This window comes from Electrophorus electricus, chromosome 7 (assembly GCF_041902795.1).
Source record: "Electrophorus electricus isolate QZ-2024a chromosome 7, ASM4190279v1, whole genome shotgun sequence".
Taxonomy (NCBI): Eukaryota; Metazoa; Chordata; class Actinopteri; order Gymnotiformes; family Gymnotidae; genus Electrophorus; species Electrophorus electricus.
The window spans coordinates 30,867,364-30,894,592 of record NC_137503.1 but is presented as its reverse complement, the minus strand read 5'-3'; the positions used below and the strand labels follow the sequence as shown (position 1 = coordinate 30,894,592).

Here is a 27,229-nt window from a genome sequence, read left to right as displayed (position 1 = left end):
GGAGATTTTTGCTTATAGCTGCCAATCAATGCACAGCAAGGTATGATACATTTCACTGGTCTGTAAACACAGGGGAACCTTTCTATAGATGTAGACATAGATGTGATAAATGTACAACATATGAATGTGAGAAATGCAGTGTGCCTTTCCTTACTAAATGCTTAAAGAGTTCCCATGGTGTGTGAAATCATTTGGATTCCTGGATACATTGACACATACATAGATCAACCTCAAATGATATTAGGCTTCCACCAAACATTGTCACGAGGTTAGGCTCGTCAACAAGCCCAAACCAGAAGCTCCATTCTGTTAAACTCACCACTAATGTTTCTTCCACCTGCATCCTTCATTTGCCTGCCAAATTTTGACTGGCCTATGTAGGGACAAATAAACTGATCAATATGATTGTATTCCTTGTTCAAGAACTCCACCTGATATCGGACAACTGGACATACAGGCTAAAAAAGTGGACTGTCTGGTTTTTCATATTTTGTGGTAGTATAAATACCCAATATGTAGAAAAAACCTGGCATGTTGGTATTATTGCCCTACAGTTTTCTGTAAATTTTGCAGTATATTGTTCTGTGAGCTGAATATTTGTTCCTTTGCATGGATTACATTTCTGTTTGGATTCAAATGTGAGATTAAAAAAAAATAATGTTACAACAAAATCAATATCTGTCTACTCAGTGGTTATTGCATATTAAAACTGAGTATTTATTTTTGATATATTGTCTATATTTCTTTTATGTGAAATCTGCTATCGTTATCTGGTCATGAGCCCTTAGAAATTTTGGTCTAATTATTTTCTAATGTTCAAGTTTCATAATAATGAAAACAAATAGTTTTATTAACTTTGTTTCACAAGTGTTTTTTGCTAAGAAGAAAAATGTCACTTTCTCTGTGACTCTCTTCTTTATGTCTTTTTATCTCTCTCTCACACACACACACACACACACACACACACTTAGTGAGCTTAGTGAGCTACAGGTCTCCACAGGTTCAGTCTTTGACTCACTTATTCTTACTCATCCTCAATTATTTTCTTATTTTTTCTTTGCCTTAGAAAATAGACACAACATTATTTAAACATTAAACAGATTAAACATTAAAAATATTAAAAAGTGCATAATGGCTACACATTTATATGTTTTAACAATTGTATTTTGTTTTTATATTTAAAAGAAAAAGTGTTTTCTCACCTAAATGTAAGATTCTACTATAGAATACAACGCAATGTATGTAACAATTATAGGTAAATACAGCACAAATCTTAAACGTTTTTGCTAGGCTTATTTTTTTAAAACATCTGCTTCCAACATTCATTTCAAAATGACAAGCTCAGTATATCGTACATTATTGCACTTATATACAACTCATGGAGTTCTGTTTATTTGTAACCTTTGCGCTGTGTTTAACGTCTTAAGGTCAGTGAACTGTTTCTGTTTTGTGTTTCCTGTTTTCAGAGGTCAGTCAGACAGGAAGCAGGAGAGTATCAGACCATTATCGCCACATTACTTTCTTGCTAGTCTAGTAGAATGTTTGGGTCTATAGTGCCAAACGCCACACACAGTTGCAAGACGCAGCACTGGCTGGAGGATGTTAATGGGTTTACTACTGACACTGATATAAATATTTATTGTAAATAATTCTTATGCAAAAATGAGCTTAGCTGCTAAACTACAGATTTATCCAAGATATATATATATATAATTTATAATAATATAAAACGTAATATTGAAGACTATTCTTAGAAACTATGTCAGTTACATGTCATATTCAAATTTTACACTTCCACTTCTATTCAAAGCAGTAACAGAAAACAAGTACTATATAAATGTGAAGAAATAGTTCTTAATTGTTTGAACTTTTGGTAAGTAGGAGAAAGAAACTGCTGCTGAGTGCTTGTATGAACATGAAAAAGTAACCTGTGACCTGTGATTAATTTTAACCACAGTGCACCAGTTCTTCCCTGGTGAAGAGAAGCTTTCTGTTTGTAGCCCTACAGGAGTGATTGAGTTATATAGTGTCTGCTAATACTGCTGACCCCACATAATAAAATAATTACCAATCAACATACATAAGGACAAATTTCATAATTACGATGGACAAATTGTTATATTTTACAGTTATTTTATACTGAATGAAAAATTGCCAATTATAAAAAACATTTTCCTTACCACATTAGAAATCTATTTTCATACTTTAAGAATGTTTTTTTGTTGTTGTTGTGAAAAACAAGAAGGTACAAACCATAAACAAAACCTTTCATCCAAACACAGGGTGCCCTCTTCCAAATAGCAGTACTGAAGTACTATTTACAGTCAATAAAAGAACACACACACACACACACACACACACACACACACACACACACACACACACACACACACACAAAACCCTTCTCCCTTTCTTAATCCTTTCATGATGGATCATCATGAAACACACAGTGTGATTTGTTCAAATAAAGCCTTTTATTCAAATTTACAACAAAGATTAGAAGTACATCTTCATACATCTTAGATTTACAAGAACAACATGCAGGACATGAATAAGGAAAGCATTTCAACATACATGTTATATAGATTCATTTCCAGCATTCAAAATGCATATACCTTCACTCTCCATTTTATTAAAAACCACTGTATTAGTGTAGCCTATTGTGGTATTCCTCTCACAAAAAGACATGGACACTCACTTGTGGACAATGTTGAGTTTACTCTACAATGAGAGCACAAATAGAAGAACAAATATAACGAAATACAACCTCACTTACCTGCAGTGAGTATGGCAACTATTTGTTATTTGGTTATCTTATCTGCCTAAATATAGTAAAATTACTTAAATAATTCCAATATATATAAAAAGGTAATATAACTGCACTTTGCACCGTTATTTCGATTTTAATTGAACTACAAACTGGTGCAGTAAGTTACTTATCCACAGCAACGCACTCAGGGCATATCTTGTAACTTCTTGCTCTGTCCTACGTCACGACCCAGATATCCATCGCGCTCCACCATGCTTAAGGACGTATCGATTCTGTAAACGCACTTGGTCAACTCGAGGAGACCACGACAGCAGGCTTGCAGAGCGAGGAGGCACAGGTGTGTGCCACATCACATGTGTGATGTATGCTCACGACAGGTTACACAATCGCCACCCCAAGTCTCTAGCTCAATTTTTTTATTGTCAACTTTATTTTGCATTTCAATTTTTTGTTCTGTATGTCATATGGATATAATAACTACCATTTAGGTTTTCATGTGCAAGTTTGTAAATGCACACATTAAGCATGTCCTTTTCGTGTGTATGTGTTTCTCAGTGCAACAGAACCGTATGGGTGTGTGGTGGGTGTGTGATCAAAAGAACAAAATAAGCTCTTTGGGTTTCGGCAGATCCGTAAAAGTCCAGATACAGCCGTGCATCGAGTCATCAGCAGGTGATGATAGTGACAATGGAGTGAACAAGAACAGCTCAATTCGTAAATCCCTTTAACGTTGATTCCTTCGTCCTCGCATCTTTTCCTCACATCCTTGTTTCTAAGGGACTAAGATGCAAGAAAAGGATGAAAGGAAAGGATGATGAACAGTTAAAGGTATGAGATGCCCCTTCAATTTGTTATATTATAATAGTTTCCCAGGATTTCTTTATCAAGACGAGGCTGCATTCTCCACGGGGAAGCCATACTCGTCCTTACATAAGGTTCCACTCTGAAAACCAGGTGTGCACAGAATAAACATTAGTAACAACTACAACTTCTGATCCACTCTTACTGGAGAAGGATCCCTGATTTATCCACCCTTCACTGCTTTAGCACAAATAAGTTTTGTCATTAGGTGAGTTAAATCTCCATTGAACATGCGTTGTTAACCATAACCAAGTTAGGTATTGCTCAGCCTTGCTGGATTAAAGTCAAATGCTAACATTCAGTATTCACATTTTCTGCCTCTTGACATGTACATGAATTTTACCTGAAAAAACCTCTGTTACTGTGGATCAATGAGTTAAATGCTACCACAGCAAATTATGATTTGGAAGAAGTAGAACATTTATAATTTACAAGGGTGTCTACATATAACCTTGAAAATGTTAAGGTCTCACATAGGCTAACACAGAACCAACCGTAAAAAGAATTCTAAATTCAAGAATAATTGCTAAAACATTTATAAAAGCATTAATGAATACCAATATGTAAAAGTATAAAGCAAAAAAATTATTTTCAAATGTACAAAAAATACAAATGTTGTTTTCCAAAGTTAAGTGTATATAATGTATGCAGTAAAAGAGATGTTCACAGATCATTACAAATTGTCTTGACTAGAGACAATTTTCTTATCTTGGCTGTCAACCTTCCTTGAGGTTTGTAGTCCATTTACCTGAATCAAATTTTCATTAAATCCCTTACTCATGAGCTGGAAGTCATGCCCCTCTGCTGCGAGCCATGAACAATTCCCGATGACCCCCCCGCCCCTTCCACGTGCAACCTTCCAGCTATAGTGACACCTATCTTGAAGGCTCCATCTATCACAGAGGCACCCTGCGCCTTTTACTTGCAGTATGACATTTGCAAAATCGCATAGACTGAAATACAACCAACCCATAAAAAAGCTAAATTCAAGAACAAATTGTAAAACATTCCAAAAAAACCCAAAACAAAACAAAAAACAAAAAACCATAAATCAGAACCTATATCAATTATGTGAAAGTATTAAAAATGAAAACTTAGGATGTATTGTGTTCAAACCAAAGTCTTGAATGTTGTTTTCCAGTGGTAGACAAGTGTATATAATGTTTGCAGTGTAATCAAGGTAGACAAAGCTAAAAAACCCCTCTGAACATAAAAAATTGAATCTTATAGTAATGCATTTACAACATTACCTCAAACAACTGGAGTTACCGTATTCTCTTTTTCAAGATGTTATACATATCATTACAGATTGCCTTGACTTGATACAACCTTCTTTTCTTGGATGACAACTTTCCGTGAGGTTGGAAGTCCGCTTACCTGGTAAGAATTTCTATTCAATCCCACAGTCTCACTCTGTGACCATGAGCTGGTGGTCATGCCCCTCTGCTGCGAGCCATGAACAATTCCCGATGACCCCCCCGCCCCTTCCACGTGCAACCCACCAGCTGTAGTAAAACCTCTCTTGAAGGCTCCATCTATCACAGAGCCACCCTGCGCCTCCACTAGCAGCAGACCTTGAGAGCTAGTGGGCCCTCCTCGCTGCAGTGTGCCCTGGAGGATCTGTCCACCTTGTGCACCCCTCTCCACCAACAGCACCTGCGATCCAGACTGGTTAGCTGACCGCAGCAGGCCTGTGTTCTTGGCTCCAACAGAGCCCTGAACCAGAACCCCCTCGGCCCCGTTCAGCACATACATGCCCTGCCCCAGGCCGACGGCAGGCCTCTCGGTCAGCAGGACGGTGCTGGGGACCTGTGGCTCCACCACGTAGTACAAAGGCTGCTGTTGCACCAACACAGTCTGGGCCGGTGTCGCATCGGTCACTATCGAAGTATGGCTGTCGTTAACCACCACATTCCTCTCCACATGCACAGATGAAGGCTGGGCGGGTCTGGCATGTGCGCTAATAGCGCTGGCAGTGTTGACAGTGCTGGTGGTGTTAACAGCATTGATGGTGTTGATGTTTGTAGAGACTGCTTCTATAGTAGGTCTTGGACGAGGAGGTGCAAGAACAGGAGCAGGAGTAGGAGTAGGAGCAGCAGCAGCAGCAGCAGCAGGAGCAGGAGCTGAGATGGCTGTCATGAACTTTGTCCCTCCACATATCTCAGCAAGAGTGGTAAACTTTGACTCGAGGTCATTAAGGAACTCCAGATCATTGCCAGAGTCAAGGAAGCTCAAGCTGCTCACAGAACCTGCAGGGGACCCACGACCTTCCTCGTTGTACACCAGCAACGAGTTCATGGCAGTGCTATCTAGCTCCTGACACTTCTGCAGAACACATAAAGAAAAATAAACTTTAAAACTTTATTTAAAAATAAATGATCTAACTTAGAATGGAGGATGCACTCTACGTTGTCCTTTACCATATATAAAACTCTAGAGGTGTCAAACTCGTCTGGAAGGGACATAGCATTCTGCTTCAATGAATTGCAACTGTATGACTGATACATTACAACTGTATAAAATATAAAGCCGTGCAATGCTGTCTTCCTCCAGCTCCTATGTTAACTTTCTTGCCTTGGAGAATGCAAGACTCTGGTTATGTATTGGCTCCTTGCTCATAAATATCAACTTACCCCTGAGTAGTAATGATTCAAGAATTGTTCAGAAAGGGCCAATCCATCATCTTTCCAGGCCATATTTGTCCTGTCAGTCACCGTTTGGCTATTCCCCAAATGGTTAGTCACCCATTGGTTATTCATGAATTGGCCATTCATCCAATGGCCATTCTCTGTGCAGCCACCTACATCTGTTGCATCAGTTCCTGGTTTGATGTATAAAGGCACATCCTGTCAAAAGAAAGATCAAAAGCATTTAGAAGGATGTTTGGCCATAGATTAGACTGCACATGGCTTAGGAGTTTAGCAGTTTCATTATTCATCTAATGGGAGTAACATTATTCACAAATGGGAGTAACTGATTGGGACTGAGGGTGACCAGGAGAAGTTGAGTTTGCAGTCTTACCCGGTCTTCTCCCAGCCCTTCTGTATTGTAGGTGATCAGGTGCTCTTTGGTGTCAAAGGGCATATCGACAAAGTCTCCTCCGAAACCAGCTTTTCCACATTGGCAGGACAACAGCAAGAGTGGGATGACTGTAGAGGCAAGCAGATTCATACATCTGAGCTAAAGCATGGTGACAAGTAACTGTGTAATTACATTTCCAATCAGTTATTTGTACTATGGGAGTAGATCAGCACACGAACAAAGTGATACAGGAATAAATTCAAGTGTCCAGCATCTTACGCGTTCCCTGAGAAATAATACAGACTTTTATTACATTCTGCATATTCTTCACTTTACTTAGGCTAAAGAACTTCACTTTGTTAGATATACTAAAATATCACCTATTTTAAAATCTGTAGGTTCAGTATCCTCTACTGTAAACAACCAGACATAAAGCGAAACTCACGTAATAGCATGAGAAGTCCCAGGAGGATCAGACTGATCCCTGCACCACCAAGTACTGAGCCCTTCAGTTTACGTACATCCGGAGAGCAATGGCCACTGATATCACAGGTGCACACGTCCACCTTTAGCACCTGTGGCTCCGGACATGACAGCCCCTGCTGGTCATGCACCTGCACTGTCACTTCCTTAGGCCCTGGCCACAGAGTCTCTTGGGTCCTCAAAATGGCTGTTGTATCTACAGTAACATTGTCGACAACAGCATCACTGTAAGTACATGTGTAACTATATATCAGAAAGGGGCAAGTTGCCTAAACAGATTTGTCTCGATTAGCAACTTGCGCATTTGAATACTGGACAAACGTTCTGAAGAAGAAAATTTTGGTAAGTAAAGACTTACTAAATTCTTCCCTAAACTGAACTATAACCCCTTTCCCTGAATGCTTGGTCAGACCACCACATACCATTTAAGTGCTCAATGCTCCATTTTCCCTGGGTTTTTTCTGGAACAATGGAGAAGGTGAAAGGAATGCCATTGGGTGGAGGGTCTTCATCCATGGCAGAAACATACAGCGCTCCCTGTATGGTGCACATGTCCTGTACAAGGCTGGTCAGTCTTGGGCAGTGGTCATTAAAATCCTCAACCTGGATGGCGATGGTGCCTGTAGCAGTCTTTGAGGGAATGTCTATGATAAGAGATCAAAGAGAAAAATGTATTTATTATCTTTAGATAAACTTTATCCAATCTTAATTTTCTTTTACATTACCCTAAGGATTAGTGCTTCAAATGCTTAGAATTTTACAGTCACCATTTACCATTTGTTAGACAGAGGATCTTTGCATAGTAGGTTCCATTGATGAGATAAGTTGATTCTCGGTCTGGTTCCTTAGTCAGTGTGATTTCAGCTGTTTGTTCATCAATGGCTAGCCAGTTTGCAGGATCATAACCTTTAGCATATCTAAAAATAAATTAGGTACATGTTAAAAAATTCATAGGCAAGATATGGTATAATAAACTATAGCAAGCTGTGTTGCTATTATGTAAATTAGAGTTACTTTTGAATAATCTGAACTGGTTCCATTCATTGAAATGGTCTAGTGCATTTATTTGAATTTTGATGCATAAAGTAAATTCCTGAAAATCTAGAATTCAGATAAATTCTAACCTGACATTTTCTGCATTTCTGCCCGTGTCACCATCTATGGCAGGGTAAGTGGCAATAACCCTTGGAATGGAATTGCCCTTATTGTTCTCTGACATAGATAGATGTTTAGTTTTTGGATTGTATTTAGGTCCCTCCAGCTTATTGTTCACGTTGACTTTCAAAGAATATATCTTCTGCTTTAATAGGCCTGTGTTGGTAAATCCAGTGCTAGGTTTTCCAGGTCTGCTTCCTGAACCACCTGCTCCTTCCACTCCACTGCCTGTTCCTGTACCAGGAGCTCCTCCTCCAGCACCATCCCCGCCCCCTGATCCCACCCCTCCTCCTAGCCCTGGAGGGGCTTTATTTTCAACCATCACACCCAACTGCAGATTAGGGGCAGTCTCAAAGTCAATAGGCTACAGAAGAGATCAAGACAAAATTGATAATACATGGTAAGTTTAAATTGTCAGTACATAATGTAACATTTATTCAGTAATGACTGAAAATAGCATTTTTTAACATTCCTTAATTCTGCTCATACTTTCGGCCATTGTCTTTTTTAAAAGACCTCAACTCAAGGATGAAGGTATGGACAAACCTTGACTACATACAGGATTCCCTCATTTGTGTTTGGGTCCGTTTTAAAGGCAAAATATCCATCCTCATTTCCTGAGACAATCTGAAATATGGCATACCAGTTGTCTGTCCTCTCCTCATCTTTGTCCATAGCCGGGATACGCAGAACTTCTGCATCAGCCATGTTCTCATCGACAGACACTACATACTTAATAAGAAAATATCACCTATTATACCCACTTCCATTTGTGATAACGGGAATTTGTGAGATGGCACCTGATTTCAACATCTTTTGTTCAAATAATTTTTTTTTCTTACGGTATAATCAGTTGAAAAATATATAAATAAAATAACTTTATACATATACATATATTCATAATTGTAAGCAGAAATAGAGAATGTATATTGTATAAGAAAGAATATAACAAAAACAGTGGTGATTTGCTAGAGATTGTAGAGATTGCAAGAGATTGTAATAGTATCAAAATCTGAAACTGCTAACAATATGAAAAATAATCAACCTCATCCTTGTCCAAAGTGGGCATGTTGTCATTAATGTCTAAGAGATTGATCTGTACTGTGGTTGTTGCAGAGTTGCCATTTTCATCACCATCCATATCAGTGGCCTTCACGGTCAGAACATAAGAATTTTGGGTCTGATGAGAAACATTGAATATAGGTTAAGTGCTAGAATGGGATAAAAAGGCTAGCATACATGGCAGGAACATCTATAAGCACATTTAAGTGTGTTTACAAGCAGGTTGTTAGTGTAATGGCACCTCAGTGTGCTTGCAGAAAGAGTGCAGTTACATACACAAAATGATTAAAAATAAATACCTCTCTATCAAGTGATGAGTCCTTTACGTAGATATTTCCAGAGTGTTTATTAATGGTAAAGAAGAGCTTCCCATTATCTGGATCCTGGTTGATTATTTTGTAAGATATCTTTGTGTGAAGAGATCCCGGCAAATCTGCATCTGTCGCAATTATGCGAGTTACAAACGTACCTGTGAGTAAAGAAACATGAACTATAAAATCAAGGTCAAACACTCTCAATGGACATTCTCCCCATAAAAAATAAATAAAAATTTGGAATTGTCAAGGAAACTTGTGTGTTATTTGTTCCCCACATCCTTCAGTGTTGTAGGAGATGGTGGCACCATCAAACGTTTGTGCTGTACCTAAGTCGTTTCCAGGTGCGTAAATGGTACTAGGAGAAGTGCACTCACCACCAGGACTGCCTTCATAAATGCTCACTGGCTCTGGCTCAGTAAACACTGGTGGGTTATCATTCTCATCAAGTACTTTAAAGAATAAATTCATGTTTTTTTCAGCGATGGTGTTATTTCTAAACCAAGCATTTGCGACAAGCTGTGAAAAGAAAGAACCATGGTTATAACTGAAGCTAGGTGTGCGTATTGTGTGTCTGTTTTGAGTGTGCATGTGTTTTCTTGTGTACTGTCCTCACATTGTACTCTGGTATTTCCTCTCTATCCAGAATGCCTGTAACGTGAACATTTCCGTTTTTGTCCACCAGAAATAAATTATAGGGTGGCTGGTCAGCGCCTGGACCCTTCAGTGTGTAGTACAGGTCAACACTCATATCTGAGAGGATCTAAAAGAGATTCCATGGAAACACAATTACACAGTAAAACATATATCTGTGCAAAGATTTACATTTTAGATTTAGATTTACATTTTAGATGTAAAAATCTACAATAAAGATTTACAGTTTTAATTTACATTCCTATATTCTTTGTTAATACTAGAAATAATACCTGTAACTGTGATAGTACTTGTGAAATCATTAACTGTGGTAAGAGATTCTGGCCCAAAAAGTAAAAGTCTTGCCACAATTTTGTGTCACCAAGATGCCACCCTAATAAGCAAAGTTTGGTGCTTAGGCCAAAATTCTATGGATATTTATTTTGTTTTATAATTTTTTAACCTGGAAACTGAACTATCCAGCTGTTCTGTAACAACACTTCCGTGATCAGTGGTAAGCCACACCTGGACACAGACCATACTACAGATCGTGGTTGTCTTACTCTGCCAATGTTATCATCTAAAGTGTATCTCTTATTCTCCCAAAGCTTGATGGAAGGGATCACCCATTCCCGCCTGAGTCGCTGGCTCCTTCTCTGCTTCTGGCAGTGTACTGGAGCAATCAGGACCTGAGACAAAACAAATTGTTAAGGACTGTTTCAGCTTGGTTATTGCCTATTTAACTCCATTATATCTGAGGTATAATCATCATGTTTTGCATTCTGTTAAAACTGTTAAAAGCACTGTATATGGATTAATGTCTGTATATTACACTCACACGGACACTATATTTGTTTAAGTACTTTGATTAAGGATCTCTGTCTGGAACTTTCTGTTCCTCTGGAAACCTTGCACACTGATAACAAACTGATAACAGGGACTTGCCCCTCCTATTAACTGTAACTTGTATATTTAAATGTATTAGTTCAGATATCAGGCAGTGTGAATTTGTGGTTTTGTAGATGGTTTTAAAAACCCTGATTACCACTTGGACATAAGTATGGAAAAATGACACATGGCCACATGCTGCAGTATGACTAAAGGCTCCCTGTTGCGATACATGCCAAGTCAATACACATTCTGTTCTAGTTCTGTTCTAGTCTGACTGTTACAATGTAAAACTAGGATCCATCTAGTTATTCCCAAATGGAACAAACAGACATAGTATACAACATACATAAATGTTGAAAACCCATAAAATAACCCCACACAATCAGTGTGAGTCCGTACACTGTGTAGTCTGCTGCAGCTAGTTTCCCGAGGTGACTGGCGGTATCCCAGCACCAGTCTTGTTTCAAAGAGCAATTGTGACTGGAATAAAAGCAATATTGCGATCATTGTCACATTTTCAGCTTTGTTTCTGCCTCTAAATATTCACGCGTCTGTTCCCAGGTTGTGGTGGTACGTAATGCAAAACTGGAGTAATGCAGGGTAAGCATCTTGCAGGAAAAAGGATTGAATATCTGTTTTCAGGTATTGTTATTTATTGACTTAATGATGAATAACAAAGCACTTTTGTAAGTCACTCGGGGATAAGAGCGTCTGCCAAATGCCGTAATTGTAAATGTAAATGGAATTCACATGTACAATTGACACAAAACCCCCACAGCAACAGCAGTCACATGGATTGGTTTCTATTTGTAAATGGAAGAAGACTAAATAATTTCAACTTTTGGAACAATTTAGACTATGTAAGAAATGAGGGTTCAAAAGTCCAGATGTTGGAATGTCGAATGTTCACAAAAATATTCTTTGTATTCTGCATCTTTGCAAAAAAAGTAGTTGTATTGTTATAAAATATTAGATTTTAGATTAGATTTTACCAAGGAAAAAGACTGTACAGATAACACTGCATATCAGTTGTACACAAAGTGTATTTACTTTGTGAAGATCCTAATCCTGACATCAAAATCATGAGTTGTGTAAATTTTCTCTTACCTTTACAGCCAAGAAGAGGATCAGAACCTGGCTCAGTGAAGAGCAGGACATCATCCACATTAGTGTTCCAGAAACAAGCTAAAAGAAAACCAAGCTAAGACAAAACAGTTATGACTGGAGCCCTCAAAAAGATCGTGTATATATGTAACCCATGTGGCATTCGAACTATTGCATGACCTGTAATGTCCCGTCCGTGCGTATGGGTATGGTGCAGGTGTGTGTTTCTTGGTAACTATATAAAGGCACCTTTATATTTTCTCTGGAACTTCTTAGGAATTGATTTGGTATGAGGAAGTGCTTGTTCTCCAGTACATAAACAGACAGAGAAATGCCCAAAATAAAAGTGTATGGCAGGTATTGTTTTTCTTCACTGTAACAAGCGCATGAGTTCAGTAAACATAAGTTAGAGCACAATAAACATATTAGGAAATGGCAGCAATAAAATGAGACAAAGTTCATATGTACCAAAGGACAAATAGTCTGAGTATAAAAACTACTTCATAGTCTTGGAGTTAAAGTTGCTCTGTGCAAGTTTGCATAGGGCACTAATATTAAATATTAATTTAACTTTTTACCAAATTTTTACCAAAATTAAAAAACTGAATTATTTAAAAAATAGCCTTTCAGATCTATGTCAGCCCCATCTCTACCTTGTCAACCTCTACCCTAATATTTTGTATTCAAGACCTCGGACAATGGGTGAAGAGTAACTTTCTGAAACTAAACACTGCTAAAACCGAAATTGTATTAATTAGCCTACATTACAAATTTCACTCACTTCTCAATCAGCTTAGATGGTGTCACTGTAAAAATCTTCAGCAGCAGTCTGTAACCTAGGCACACTTTCTTCCAAACCTCACATTAATGGCTGTACTTCCATCCTTGTCCAGAACACCCAGGCCCTCTGAAGTCTTTTGCCTTTCCCAAAATTCATATTGGTCACCGCTGAAGGTGCATCTCTCAGTGTCATGTTCCCCAGGTTATGGGACACAATCTCTTCACCACTCTCCTTTACATTCCTCATTCAAAGCTCAGCTCTTTTTTCCCACTGCATATATATATATATTTTTAATAATTCTACACAAACTGCCTATACTGTGCTTTGATGTATAAAACAAAAACGAAGGGTTACACCTAAAACATTTTAATGATGAAAGGTTATTCTAGAGAAGTGTATGTGGCACTACAGCCCTGACTAAACCACATTCCAGGGAACAGTTCAACAGAAATGCTTTACCAGTAGGTTTCTTAGTCTTGAAGTATGCGTTCCATAATTATATACTACTTACAATGTGAGCGGATGTTGTTAATTAGTTTGGTCAAATGCATGTTTAGTTTTGGCTCACACCGGAATAGCAAGCATTGCACCATTTCATCTCAGGTGATGAGCAGGTAAACATTTGAATGAATTATACTTGTGTGATTGTGGAATTAGTTAAATATTATTCAGCCTTTTTAACATTTAATTTAAGAGAATTGTGTGTAGACACCTGCTCTGTAAATCATGCCAGGGAAATAAAATAAAGTAAATTATAAATACAAGCAACAGATATTATGGTCACCTCCAATTTTATCCTCACAAGGGAGTAAACTAAGAAATCTTTATTTTATAAATAAAGAAAAATATGCTTTGTACTCAGAGAAATGCGTTTTTTCTATAGTTAAGGTAGTAAAAGTTAAAATTTCTCATAATTTGAAATATTGTGATATACATGTCTAAACAAATGCAATCAAAAGCGAAATCTGTCAAGCCCATCTAATTAGCCAGAAGGCATAAGTAGATTAATAAAGCCAATATTACTGTATCAACAAGATCTTATTTCAATCATACTTTATTGTTTTTGGTGTTATACATTTGAGTAAATGAGAAAAAATAATTATCTATGTGGAACAAGTCCAACAGCCACACTTTTGGCGCTCTGGTAGAAAAATGGCTGCTTAAAGAGCACATCCAGTCCCTTAAAATGGAAACGTCATTATCTTGACAGAATGTTTTGCAGTGCTACAAAAACAAGAACTAAAGCATAAAAATGATAAACCATACATTACTCTTGTGTTTTGTTTAATTTAATACATGAATACCAATTTCTCCACAGTTTGAATCTTCATTAATCACCTATGGATCAGCTAAGCCATTAAATCTGATTTTCACATGTCTTTGTGTTTCAAGTTTAGCATTGCTTGACTTTTGGCGTGTAACAGTTGAATGTGGTTTAGAAACAGCAACAGGCTTTGGAATCCAGATAATCCAGTTCTAATTTAACCATGGGGCATGGCAAAACCAAGACAAAGTGTAAAATAACTCAGTAAAATCTAATATTTAAAACAAATTAACACTGTAAAAAAAGACCGAATAGCTTAGGATCTAACCAGGTGGTGGACAAAAACAAGCAAAAAACAAACAAACAAAAGAATTTTAAGTATTAGTGGGACATGCTACAATATAATGAAAGACATCAAAAATAGAGTCTGTAAAAACACTTAACCTTGGTTTATAAATTGACCTCAGAATTACTTTTAAGACCCATTTAAATTCAAAACCATTCATCGTCAGATTGATAATGTTTAGAATAGGGCTACAACTCAGAAGCCACCTGTAAACAAAATTATAATTAAAAAGCACATTATGTAATGCGTGCAAATGTTAGTTGCTGGAGGAATGAACAAACATAACATGATGTGATCGTAATTTTTTACATCTTGAAGGGTTTCTTCTTTTGAGAGTCCTCATTATCAGCTCCCACCAGGTCAACAAATGGGGAGATCTGCTGTTGTTGAAGAGTGGTTTAATACACCACAAAAACATCAAAACATTTGAACAGTGTCTGAAAGAATGAAGCTCTGCAGTGAATTAGTTGTAAAACATCTTTAAGCCCTGCCGAGCCTTTAAAATACTTTGACATGAAACTGTATTTTTGTTACTCCCACTACTGCATTAGTGAGATATCCAAATAATGTTTGGTGTTTCCATACCCTTTCATGACTCCACTTTTCATTTCACTTAATTACAGAAGAACCACACCCAAATTCATAAGAAACCTAAAAAACAACAACTAAAAGACAGTCACCTATTCCTCATAATAGCAAATGTAAGCAAAACAATAATGAAAGCGCTTGTGTCTTTCACAAAGTGCATGGGGGATGAGAGTCATCATACAATGGTAGGATTTCTCTGTTTTAAAACACACAGGACTTGCTATGTTCTGTCTGTACACAGTAGTAGAGCTCATACGTGCTGGACTAAACTCAAATACTAACATTGCCTAGTCAATTTTTCTGCCTTTTGACATGTTTCTGAATTTTACCTGAAAACACCTCTGTTACTGTGGATCAAAGAGCTGAATACTGACACTGCAGATCATTTGGAGGAAGTAGAAAATGTAATAATTTCCAAGGTAGTCTACATATAACCTTTTTAAAGTTAATCCCTATTACTTGCAGTATGACATTTGCAAAATCGCATAGACTAAATTACAACCAACCCAAAAAAAGCTAAATTCAAGAACAAATTGTAACAAATCATTCCAAAAAAACAAAACAAAACAAAACTATAATCAGAACCTATATCAATTATGTGAAAGTGTTACAAATAAACACTTAGGATGTATTGTTTTCAAACCAAAGTCTTGAATGTTGTTTTCCAGTGGTAGACAAGTGTATATAATGTTTGCAGTGTAATCAAGGTAGACAAAGCTAAAAAACCCCTCTGAACATAAAAAATTGAATCTTATAGTAATGCATTTACAACATTACCTCAAACAACTGGAGTTACTGTATTCTCTTTTTCAAGATGTTATACATATCATTACAGATTGCCTTGACTTGATACAACCTTCTTTTCTTGGATGACAACTTTCCGTGAGGTTGGAAGTCCGCTTACCTGGTACGAATTTCCATTCAATCCCACAGTCTCACTCTGTGACCATGAGCTGGTGGTCATGCCCCTCTGCTGCGAGCCATGAACAATTCCCGATGACCCCCCCGCCCCTTCCACGTGCAACCCACCAGCTGTAGTAAAACCTCTCTTCAAGGCTCCATCTATCACAGAGCCACCCTGCGCCTCCACTAGCAGCAGACCTTGAGAGCTAGTGGGCCCTCCTCGCTGCAGTGTGCCCTGGAGGATCTGTCCACCTTGTGCACCCCTCTCCACCAACAGCACTTGCGATCCAGACAGGTTAGCTGACCGCAGCAGGCCTGTGTTCTGGGCTCCAACAGAGCCCTGAACCAGAACCCCCTCGGCCCCGTTCAGCACATACATGCCCTGCCCCAGGCCGACGGCAGGCCTCTCGGTCAGCAGGACGGTGCTGGGGACCTGTGGCTCCACCACGTAGTACAAAGGCTGCTGTTGCACCAGCACAGTCTGGGCCGGTGTCGCATCGGTCACTATCGAAGTATGGCTGTCGTTAACCACCACATTCCTCTCCACATGCACAGATGAAGGCTGGGCGGGTCTGGCATGTGCGCTAATAGCGCTGGCAGTGTTGACAGTGCTGGTGGTGTTAACAGCATTGATGGTGTTGATGTTTGTAGAGACTGCTTCTATAGTAGGTCTTGGACGAGGAGGTGCAAGAACAGGAGCAGGAGTAGGAGTAGGAGCAGCAGCAGCAGCAGCAGCAGGAGCAGGAGCTGAGATGGCTGTCATGAACTTTGTCCCTCCACATATCTCAGCAAGAGTGGTAAACTTTGACTCGAGGTCATTAAGGAACTCCAGATCATTGCCAGAGTCAAGGAAGCTCAAGCTGCTCACAGAACCTGCAGGGGACCCACGACCTTCCTCGTTGTACACCAGCAACGAGTTCATGGCAGTGCTATCTAGCTCCTGACACTTCTGCAGAACACATAAAGAAAAATAAACTTTAAAACTTTATTTAAAAATAAATGATCTAACTTAGAATGGAGGATGCACTCTACATTGTCCTTTACCATATATAAAACTCTAGAGGTGTCAAACTCGTCTGGAAGGGACATAGCATTCTGCTTCAATGAATTGCAACTGTATGACTGATACATTACAACTGTATGAAATATAAAGCCGTGCAATGCTGTCTTCCTCCAGCTCCTATGTTAACTTTCTTGCCTTGGAGAATGTAAGACTCTGGTTATGTATTGGCTCCTTGCTCATAAATATCAACTTACCCCTGAGTAGTAATGATTCAAGAATTGTTCAGAAAGGGCCAATCCATCATCTTTCCAGGCCATATTTGTCCTGTCAGTCACCGTTTGGTTAATCCCCAAATGGTTAGTCACCCATTGGTTATTCATGAATTGGCCATTCATCCAATGGCCATTCTCTGTGCAGCCACCTACATCTGTTGCATCAGTTCCTGGTCTGATGTATAAAGGCACATCCTGTCAAAAGAAAGATCAAAAGCAGTTAGAAGGATGTTTGGCCATAGATTAGACTGCACATGGCTTAGGAGTTTAGCAGTTTCATTATTCATCCCACAAATGGGAGTAACTGATTGGGACTGAGGGTGACCAGGAGAAGCTGAGTTTGCAGTCTTACCCGGTCTTCTCCCTGCCCTTCTGTATTGTAGGAGATCAGGTGCTCTTTGGTGTCAAAGGGCATATCGGCAAAGCCTCCTCCGAAACCAGCTTTTCCACATTGGCAGGACAACAGCAAGAGTGGGATGACTGTAGAGGCAAGCAGATTCATACATCTGAGCTAAAGCATGGTGACAAGTAACTGTGTAATTACATTTCCAATCAGTTATTTGTACTATGGGAGTAGATCAGCACACGAACAAAGTGATACAGGAATAAATTCAAGTGTCCAGCATCTTACGCGTTCCCTGAGAAATAATACAGACTTTTATTACATTCTGCATATTCTTCACTTTACTTAGGCTAAAGAACTTCACTTTGTTAGATATACTAAAATATCACCTATTTTAAAATCTGTAGGTTCAGTATCCTCTACTGTAAACAACCAGACATAAAGCGAAACTCACGTAATAGCATGAGAAGTCCCAGGAGGATCAGACTGATCCCTGCACCACCAAGTACTGAGCCCTTCAGTTTACGTACATCCGGAGAGCAATGGCCACTGATATCACAGGTGCACACGTCCACCTTTAGCACCTGTGGCTCTGGACATGACAGCCCCTGCTGGTCATGCACCTGCACTGTCACTTCCTTAGGCCCTGGCCACAGAGTCTCTTGGGTCCTCAAAATGGCTGTTGTATCTACAGTAACATTGTCGACAACAGCATCACTGTAAGTACATGTGTAACTATATATCAGAAAGGGGCAAGTTGCCTAAACAGATTTGTCTCGATTAGCAACTTGCGCATTTGAATACTGGACAAACGTTCTGAAGAAGAAAATTTTGGTAAGTAAAGACTTACTAAATTCTTCCCTAAACTGAACTATAACCCCTTTCCCTGAATGCTTGGTCAGACCACCACATACCATTTAAGTGCTCAATGCTCCATTTTCCCTGGGTTTTTTCTGGAACAATGGAGAAGGTGAAAGGAATGCCATTGGGTGGAGGGTCTTCATCCATGGCAGAAACATACAGCGCTCCCTGTATGGTGCACATGTCCTGTACAAGGCTGGTCAGTCTTGGGCAGTGGTCATTAAAATCCTCAACCTGGATGGCGATGGTGCCTGTAGCAGTCTTTGAGGGAATGTCTATGATAAGAGATCAAAAGGAATCGTTTATTTGTGGTCTTTTAGTTAGAAAAAATCTATTTATAATGGGTGAAAAGCCCAAGCATTAACACTGACAAAATGTCAGGAATGATGTGTAAGAACAATTGATATTTTTATTATTACCTATTTAATTATATATATATATATATATATATATATATATATATATATATATATATATATATATATATATATATATATATATATATATATATATATATTAACTTGGATACAAAATCACTCGACAAATAATGCAATAATGTCCGGAAAGATTTATTTGTAAGAGCAACTAGCAACTAGTCTCCACCTGACAGATGGGCAGCATTTCAATTAAATGTATTTAAAATATGTAGTACTTTTGGGTATTTTGTCATTTCCATTTTGGACAAAAAAAAATTAAGAAGTCATTTGTAACAAAATAATTTGAAAACAAATTGTGTGCACTCGCCTCCCGCGAGACACGTGGTTTGGCCCGCCACGTAAAGTGGGAGGATCCTCGTGTGTGGCCACGCCTACACACACCTGTACCTCGTCTTGTCTATGTATTTAAACCCTCGTCATAATGTGGAGGATTGCTGCTTATTGTTAATGTAGCCTCGTTGTTATTACATGTATTCCTGTTTATCGTGTCTGCTGATTGTTCACCGTTTCATGTTCCTTGTTTGTAATACGTGCGAGTGCCGTTGTGTTTATAGGTTTCGATTAAATGTTCGTCCTTGTCGAGGAAGTCTGTGCGTCCTGCTCCACACCCTTCGGCACTCGGGCCACACGCGTTACAGTTTTGTATCTTTTGCACTCGTTCAAATGGTTTCTTGTACTGTTGAAGATCTTAGATGCTTGTTACTCCATTCATTTCACTTATATTTATCGCTCATAAAAGGCATCTGCCTGATCCCAGTCTTACAGTCATCAGAAAGTACTATTGCATCACTGTGGCCTAACTGTTCCGTTCAGTTGCATGTCACATGACTGTTCATTCAAAAAGTCCGTGAAACGACCCAGAACCCCGAATTTGCAGCCTGCCACCACCAAGAAATCCTGATTGGCCACTTCAGATAACTATAATGTGGGAAATTAACAGAACTCATCTTTCAAATTATAAACTATTTCAACTAAATATTTCTCATACCAGTATTCTGTATTTTATTTTGATACATTTGATATTTGCAAATGTCACATTACAGCAAATATTTGTAATTTGTAACAAGATACGTTTTGATGTTTTTGTCTCCATTTCTGCTGCCTGTTAATAACTCCAGTGTTCCTACAGTCTATCAATACATTTTATAGTGTAGACAGCTTGTGAAAATGGAATTGTAATGGGATGTAAATATATAATTTGATTTTAAAAATGTATTTATTGCCTGATCTGTTCTCCTTCCTATTATAATCCTTTTTTGAATTTTAAGAATGACTTCCCCTGCATTGCAAGTTGTGTCTCTGCAATAGCCCTTTATCTGCATTTGCAACCAAATTCAACAGTACTAGCAGAGAACAGAACTATATCTCCCCCTAGTGAACCTATAACTGTACTGCCACAGTTTTTCTAAAAATGGTGTGCCCAAATTTGTGTGTCCTCAACATTGGCTTATTTAAAACAGCCACAAACAGCTTTATTTCACTGGAACAGAGTATGAAGCTGAATATACTTTTAGTCCAAATATAAAAGTATAAAAATCAAAGCATTAATTCATTAATCACTGATATTTTCCACACTTATTTTTTCATATATGTACAATGTAACTAGTTTGGTGTGTTACTGATTGAATATATGTTAATAGAAAAGCATATAGAAAAGGTATATGTGAAAAGTAGAAAGGTATATGTGTAAGAGGGTAGATGGTAAAGGGAATAAAAGTATGACATTTTTTTCTGAATTACTACTGCATATAAAGAGCTAGATTACCTTGAGTAATACAGAGGATCTTGGCAGTGTATGTTCCATTCTTCAGGTGTGGGGATTCTCGATCTGGAAGTTTGTTCAATCTAATGTCACCAGTTTTATCATCAATGGACAACCAGTTGTCTGGATCAGCGCCTTTAACATATCTGGAAAAAAGAAGAATCAGTTGTATATTAAACTGTATGACAGAAAAAAGACCTACTAGTACAAGCTATGGAACAACTTCTAACATGAACTTACCTGACATTCTCAGCAGGCAACTTTGTATCCCCATCGATAGCAGGGTACTTAGCAATAATCTTTGTTATGTCAAACATCTTTCCATCTTCAGAAATGGGAATTGCTTTCACTTTGGGTTTGAAAACAGGTCCCTCAGGTTGGTTCTTTACATTGACATTCACATTGTAAAGTTTACCACCTGGACTTCCTGGGCTTCCTGGATGTCCTGGACTTCCTGGGATACCTACAACAGCCGCTCCTGGCACTGCTCCACCACTTCCACTTCCACTTCCACCTCCACCTCCACCTCCACCTCCACCTCCACCTCCACCTGCCCCTGCTCCACCACCTCCACCTGCCCCTGCTCCAGCTCCTCCACCAGCACCAGTACCATCTCCGGCTCCTCCTGGTGACACCACCACTGAGACTGTCCCTGCACCCCCCTCCACTGAGGGGTGATAAGGTGCCACATTGGACACAGCAAGGCCCAGATTCATATTTTTGATTTCCTCATAATCCACAGCCTGAAAGCAAAAGGAACAGGTCACTCTTGCTCTGTGACTCCAATGTATAGCTTAATGCTGGGGCAGACTGCTGTTGATTATTGGGGTGCAAGAAATAAAAATGTCTATAATACAGTCAATAATGTCTTGAAAATTGGCATATTCGTCGTCCATTAGTGAGATAATCTCACAGATGAGTATAGAGACAATTTGGAGGAGTGTGGTGGGGGGGGATCTCTCTACCTTGTTGAGCACCAGGACTCCCTCATTGGTGTTTGGGTCAGTGTAAATGCTAAAATGTCCTGCTTCGTTGCCTGTGACAATGAAGAACTTGGCTAGCCAGTTTTCCGTGCCTACCAAATCCAGATCCTTGGCTTTAATTCTCATCACCTCTAAGTCTTCTGTGTTCTCCTCAATGCTGCATTCGTACTGCATACAAGGAAAAAACAGACATGGAATGGAAAAAATGGCTTTGTTATCTGCGTTTCCGTGTCCTGCGTTTCCATGTCTCACATAAGGTCTTAGGCTGCCTTCACGATAGCAATAAATGCATTAATAGGAATCTAGCTGTTGGACTCGGCCTTGCTTACAGATTCTCTCTCCAGTGTTGGAATGTTGTCGTTGACATCTAGGATGTTGATGATGACTCTCGCCGTTCCTGTGAGGCACCCTGGCGCCCCATTGAGATCTGAAGCTTTTATAGTGAGTGCATACCGGTCATTAGCCTGCAGAGAAATTGTTTTCTCTAATGAGATATTCCACTGACTTCTGTACTTTGGTTTATTTAATAGTCATTTGTGGAACTGAAGGTTTTGTTGAAATTCCGTACGACTACATAATCATAGCACAGGCTGCACTAATTAATTAGATCTGCAATATTCAAATAAGGTTCACCTAAGTAGGTTTCATCATGAAATTATAATTGTGTGAATACAATACAGCACGGTCGTTTCTTTACTTTGTTTTTATAGCATTAACAACAGTCAAACATCTGAATGATCTCTTTTATTATCTTTTTATACATTGAACTCCTAGGTGAGTTTGTACACCAAAATTTGGTAGGACTGCATGTGTTTTCTCACCTCTCGGTCTAGGTTAGAGCCACTAACCCGTATTTCACCGTTACGATTGATCTTGAACATCCTCTTCCCTGCAGGCTCCTGGTTGATAATTTCATATAAAATCTGAGAGTTGATGTTCCCAGGCTCATCCCTATCAGTTGCTCGTATAGTCATCACGGAGGAGTCTGAAGATTTCATTAGAGTTACTAACAATCATAGCTATCAGTATTCATTTCTCCGCTTTATCCCCTTAGATATTTAGGACATTTGGGTAGTACTTACAGAGTACTGAGGGGTTAATGTGTTAGGGACTTGCCTGAAGCAGAGAGTTCATACACAGAGCCTGGTGAAATATCCGTGGGGAAGATGGGTGAATTGTCATTCTGATCTTTCACCTTTATCCTCAACTGAATAATATTCTCTGCCTCAGTACGATTAACGAATGTAGCCTTTCCAGAGATCTGCAAAAGTCAATGAAACAGTTACTGTCATTATCAGCACTGCGATCATGTCAAATACCTCTGTTAATAGTTCACAGTGATTCTTAACCCTGATTAAAATTACATTGTACTGGGCAATTTCCTCTCGATCCAGGATCCCAGTTATTCGCACTTCGCCTGTGGAAGCGTCCACTACAAACAAGTTGTAGGGTGTCATGTCAGCTCCAATACCCGATAGGGAGTATCTCAACCTGCCAATCTCCTCCTTGTCTGAGCGAATCTGAAATGCACATTCAAAAATATTTGCGATAACATCTGTCAAAATTAATGTTGTCAGGCTTGACCAAATCTACAAAATAAAGTCACTGGACAGGAGAATAGTTGTTACCTACTCAACAGTGTATTTTGCTACATAATAGTCAAACAGCAGAAAGCAAGAATTACATAATGAGAGCATTCTCACTCTAGCAATAGGTCCGCTTTTGGTATAGTCCACATTCTCCTCCAGAATTTTAGGTGGGACAACCCATTCTCTCTTCTGCCTGTGTAGAGCTACAGAAACATCTGCTGCTTTAAACACACTCTGGGGAAAGACACAAAGAAAGACCAGCTTATTAATGCAGCTTATGTAGTTTTAAATCAGTTTTATATAGTTTTGTATGACTGGTTTACATACACACACACACACACATATATATATATATATATATATATATATATATATATATATATATATATATATATATATATATATATATATATATATATATATATATATACACACACACATAAATCTGTGAAACCATCATGCAGATCAATCATGCATGTTTACAGTGTTCTTTTTTTCTGCCGTCTGAGGCAATAATATAGGAACTGATCATCCTGCATCTACTAAACACAAAGTAGTTCAAAAGAAAAATCAATATGCTCCTAATTTAGAATCAAGCTCTATGCTGCAAAAGTAAACATTGACTCATATCATGGGAAGAACTCTTTCTATTTGCAACAGCACACATTTCACACCTCTGCTGATACAACAGGGAAGTTACAAAATGGCGGCCGTCCTGAGAGCTTGCACGGGCCTGTGGGAAAAACCCACAGGTAAGAAACTACGGCAATATTAGCTCCTCCCATCCAAACTTTTCCCTCAGCTAATATGAACACGGCACACTGACATGTTCAAGGACCAGTGTGACTGAATCCCTACTGAGGAACTGCTGAAGCAGCATTACTGCGGTACAAACAACCAGTTCGGATGTACTGGTCGCCCATGGAGACCCTTTCAGCCCGTGTGCTATTCGAGAAGTCTTGCAGATGCCTGCTGGCAGACTTGACAGCCACAGAGATTACTAAGCAGAGTTTTTCGTGCTGATAAGAACAAGTGAATAAAATTGTCTTAATGTTCTGCATTATAAAAAACAACAAAGGTAATGTGTCTGGTAGTGAAGACAGTAACAACCAAATATGTCATTTTGATGAAATGCTTAAATGGTTAATGTTTGAAATGATTGGTTTTGTAATTTGCTGGTTCTTAGCATATTTTACTATGGGTATTAATGGCTACTGTGGTGAAATTTTTGTTTTACTTATTTATTTGTTTACCTTTATTGAGAATGGTAACAACAGTTAATTTACATATTTAGCTTGCCAGTAATTATATTGTTAAACATTCCACCTACCAACATACCATCAGACTCATTAGGGCCAGACATGCCATCTAATTCAAAATTACCTTATTCAGACCCCGTTACAGATGGATAAGGCATAAACAAGCACGTAACATGGAATACATGCACTTTTATGCCATAAATTATACGGCAATTCAGACAAAAGGTGACTATATGACTATAAAACCCCATTAATGGAAACACAAACATCAAGATCTTGTCATACAACACTGTAGGATTGAAAAACAGTTTATTGCAACACATGAATAATTTAGTCATATCATAGAAACCTCTTAGAACTTGTCTTGTAATACGTTTTCAAGGTTCCTTTAGAATTTCTCAAAAAAAATAAAAATGTTTACTCCTACAAGCTAAATAAAGCATGCATCCACGCACCCTAGTACTGAAGGGTCCACGTATATGACATATTAATGGAATAAATACTTTCCAAAATCTCAGTTAATACACTTGTTATGAAGGTCATGATTATTACCTCTTAGGTCGAATTAGACATGTAAATTAGAGAAAACAAAATGCTACACAGAATGCTCAGTAAACCACAAAAATGCGCAAGACAGTTTAGGCCAGCACCCTTTACTACTATACAATAACTGCACAACTGGGAATGGTGAATTAAATATGAATGGGAGACTTCAGTCAATTCCATTTGAAATAAGCAACATTTAAAAGTTTTTTTTTTTCTAGCCTTGTTGCTATGAGACTGAGATAGACATCTGCACAGGTCACAAATAATTGGAGTACAACACTACATATGATCAAATACGGATTGTCATCCATAGTATAGTCACAATACGCATGAGTGAAAACAAGTTATCCGTCTACAGAGCTAGCCGGCGTTGTGTCGATTTGTTCTACCGACAAAATACCGATATCTATATGCTACAGCCTATTTTAAAACGCATTAAATAATTCACAAATTTTGATGGCTGGCCATGCAATTATAAACTGCTCAAATATACACCTTAAAGGGACAATTTACCATAGGCAAGGAAATAAAGCATATATTTCAAACCTTGCAACTTTCACAGACGTACGCGTTCTTAAACAGGCAGTAATCGGGTAGTTAGAAAAGATAAGGAAAATATCTGATTCAACAATAAGAACAACAATAAAATAAACTTACCCATAAAACAAAACAAAACAGACACACAACTGGCGATAGACGCCGGGCCATATCCGGAAGAACGATCTTAGTTCCTACACACCCGCGATAGAATCCACCAACCACTTATTACAAATATTTTAGGATTCAAACGACAGAAGACGTCCGAGTCAAATGCTCAGTGATAACAGATTATGAAAGTCAGACTCAGATTAAGACTTTCACCGTGGCCACACACCCTCACTTAGGTTTAGAGGAGGACCTTCACGTCAGAGAGAAAGGTGTGTGTGTGTGTGTGTGTGTTTTAAAGTGAGGGAGAATAACTTCAGAAAACAACATTAAAAGAAACAATTCATCCTATGTTTTAGCTACTGTACATGATTTCATGGACCTTTCGGGTTGTATTGTAACGCACTGTGAAGAAAAATTGGCAATGGCTATAATTCTTTTTTCATGATCAGTGAGGCGAAACGCAGTTGTACTTCGACACACACCAAATCAAATATTGTCTCTCTCAATATTTCAAAAATAATACGACAGGAAATGATAAGGGTATACCAGATAAATTGGTATTTTTCCAGTAAGCTCGGTTTGGTATGTCGCATAACTGCCCAGGTGGTGTAAAACTGAGGTTAGAGTTCAGACACACCCAAAAACCTCAGTCAGGTGTGCCTAAATAATTTCTGATTAAAGGTTTCTTGGTGTACTATTTGTCAGGGCATTTTAGATTTTAGAGCCTGCCACATGAGTCAGCTTTTATTATAAAAAAAATTCATAAATAAGTAGACAATGTTGCATAGTTCTAGAAGTCTCCCTTCATGTCTAAAGTTCTTCATGAGCAAATTCGTACAATATCCTCCATAAGACAGTTCTGTTACAATTGCAAGCATGCAGATATTTGCATTAGCACACGTGGAGGTTTAGGAGTTACTGTGTTCGGGGCATTAAGGATCCTGCAGGCTTGAATTTAAAGAGTGCCTCATGTCTGTGTGCAATGTTAGTCGGATTTGTTTTCATAGATGTTCCTAGGGGCAATGCATACTCTCACACAAACTTTTTTTTTTTTAAACTTTATATGCACATTTCCAGAAAATAACATTTACTTGCAAATGTCTGGTGGGTGGGGGTACAAAATAAAGCTATGTGTGAGTTGAGATGTTATATTTTATAATTTAATTTCTGTTTAAATCCATTATCAAAATCTGGACACACTTGAATTGCTATATAAGGAGAGTTCAGGCCAATGGTCAAGTGCTGAAACTGGGAACTATGGGTGAGGCAGAGGGTGTGTCTCTCTGACTCAGGTGTGGCTCTCTGTTTTTAGGTGCTGTCTGGTTGCTGGAGGCAGGTGACTGGTAAGAA

The 27,229-nt window shown here is 38.5% G+C and overlaps 2 protein-coding genes across 2 annotated transcripts; both read right to left on the bottom strand.

Moving 5' to 3' along the window:
- Positions 1 to 2,478: 2,478 nt before the first annotated feature.
- On the bottom strand, positions 2,479 to 12,444 carry LOC113585997 (desmoglein-2.1-like). Its single transcript, XM_035524489.2, has 14 exons — positions 12,298 to 12,444; positions 10,863 to 10,988; positions 10,283 to 10,429; positions 10,044 to 10,185; positions 9,652 to 9,821; positions 9,336 to 9,470; positions 8,837 to 9,022; positions 8,260 to 8,654; positions 7,910 to 8,052; positions 7,558 to 7,779; positions 7,098 to 7,331; positions 6,653 to 6,780; positions 6,265 to 6,477; positions 2,479 to 5,956 (listed from the first exon to the last, which is right to left on the bottom strand). The coding sequence occupies exons 1-14, from the start codon at positions 12,355 to 12,357 to the stop codon at positions 4,934 to 4,936; spliced, it is 3,324 nt and encodes a 1,107-aa protein (XP_035380382.2). The 5' UTR covers positions 12,358 to 12,444; the 3' UTR covers positions 2,479 to 4,933.
- Positions 12,445 to 14,113: 1,669 nt separating this feature from the next.
- On the bottom strand, positions 14,114 to 26,082 carry dsg2.1 (desmoglein 2, tandem duplicate 1). The gene is made up of 14 exons (XM_035524777.2): positions 25,889 to 26,082; positions 23,541 to 23,660; positions 23,202 to 23,357; positions 22,954 to 23,098; positions 22,659 to 22,822; positions 22,167 to 22,301; positions 21,820 to 22,005; positions 21,095 to 21,597; positions 20,858 to 21,000; positions 18,709 to 18,930; positions 18,249 to 18,482; positions 17,804 to 17,931; positions 17,434 to 17,646; positions 14,114 to 17,125 (listed from the first exon to the last, which is right to left on the bottom strand). The coding sequence occupies exons 1-14, from the start codon at positions 25,937 to 25,939 to the stop codon at positions 16,103 to 16,105; spliced, it is 3,423 nt and encodes a 1,140-aa protein (XP_035380670.1). The 5' UTR covers positions 25,940 to 26,082; the 3' UTR covers positions 14,114 to 16,102.
- Positions 26,083 to 27,229: the final 1,147 nt, after the last annotated feature.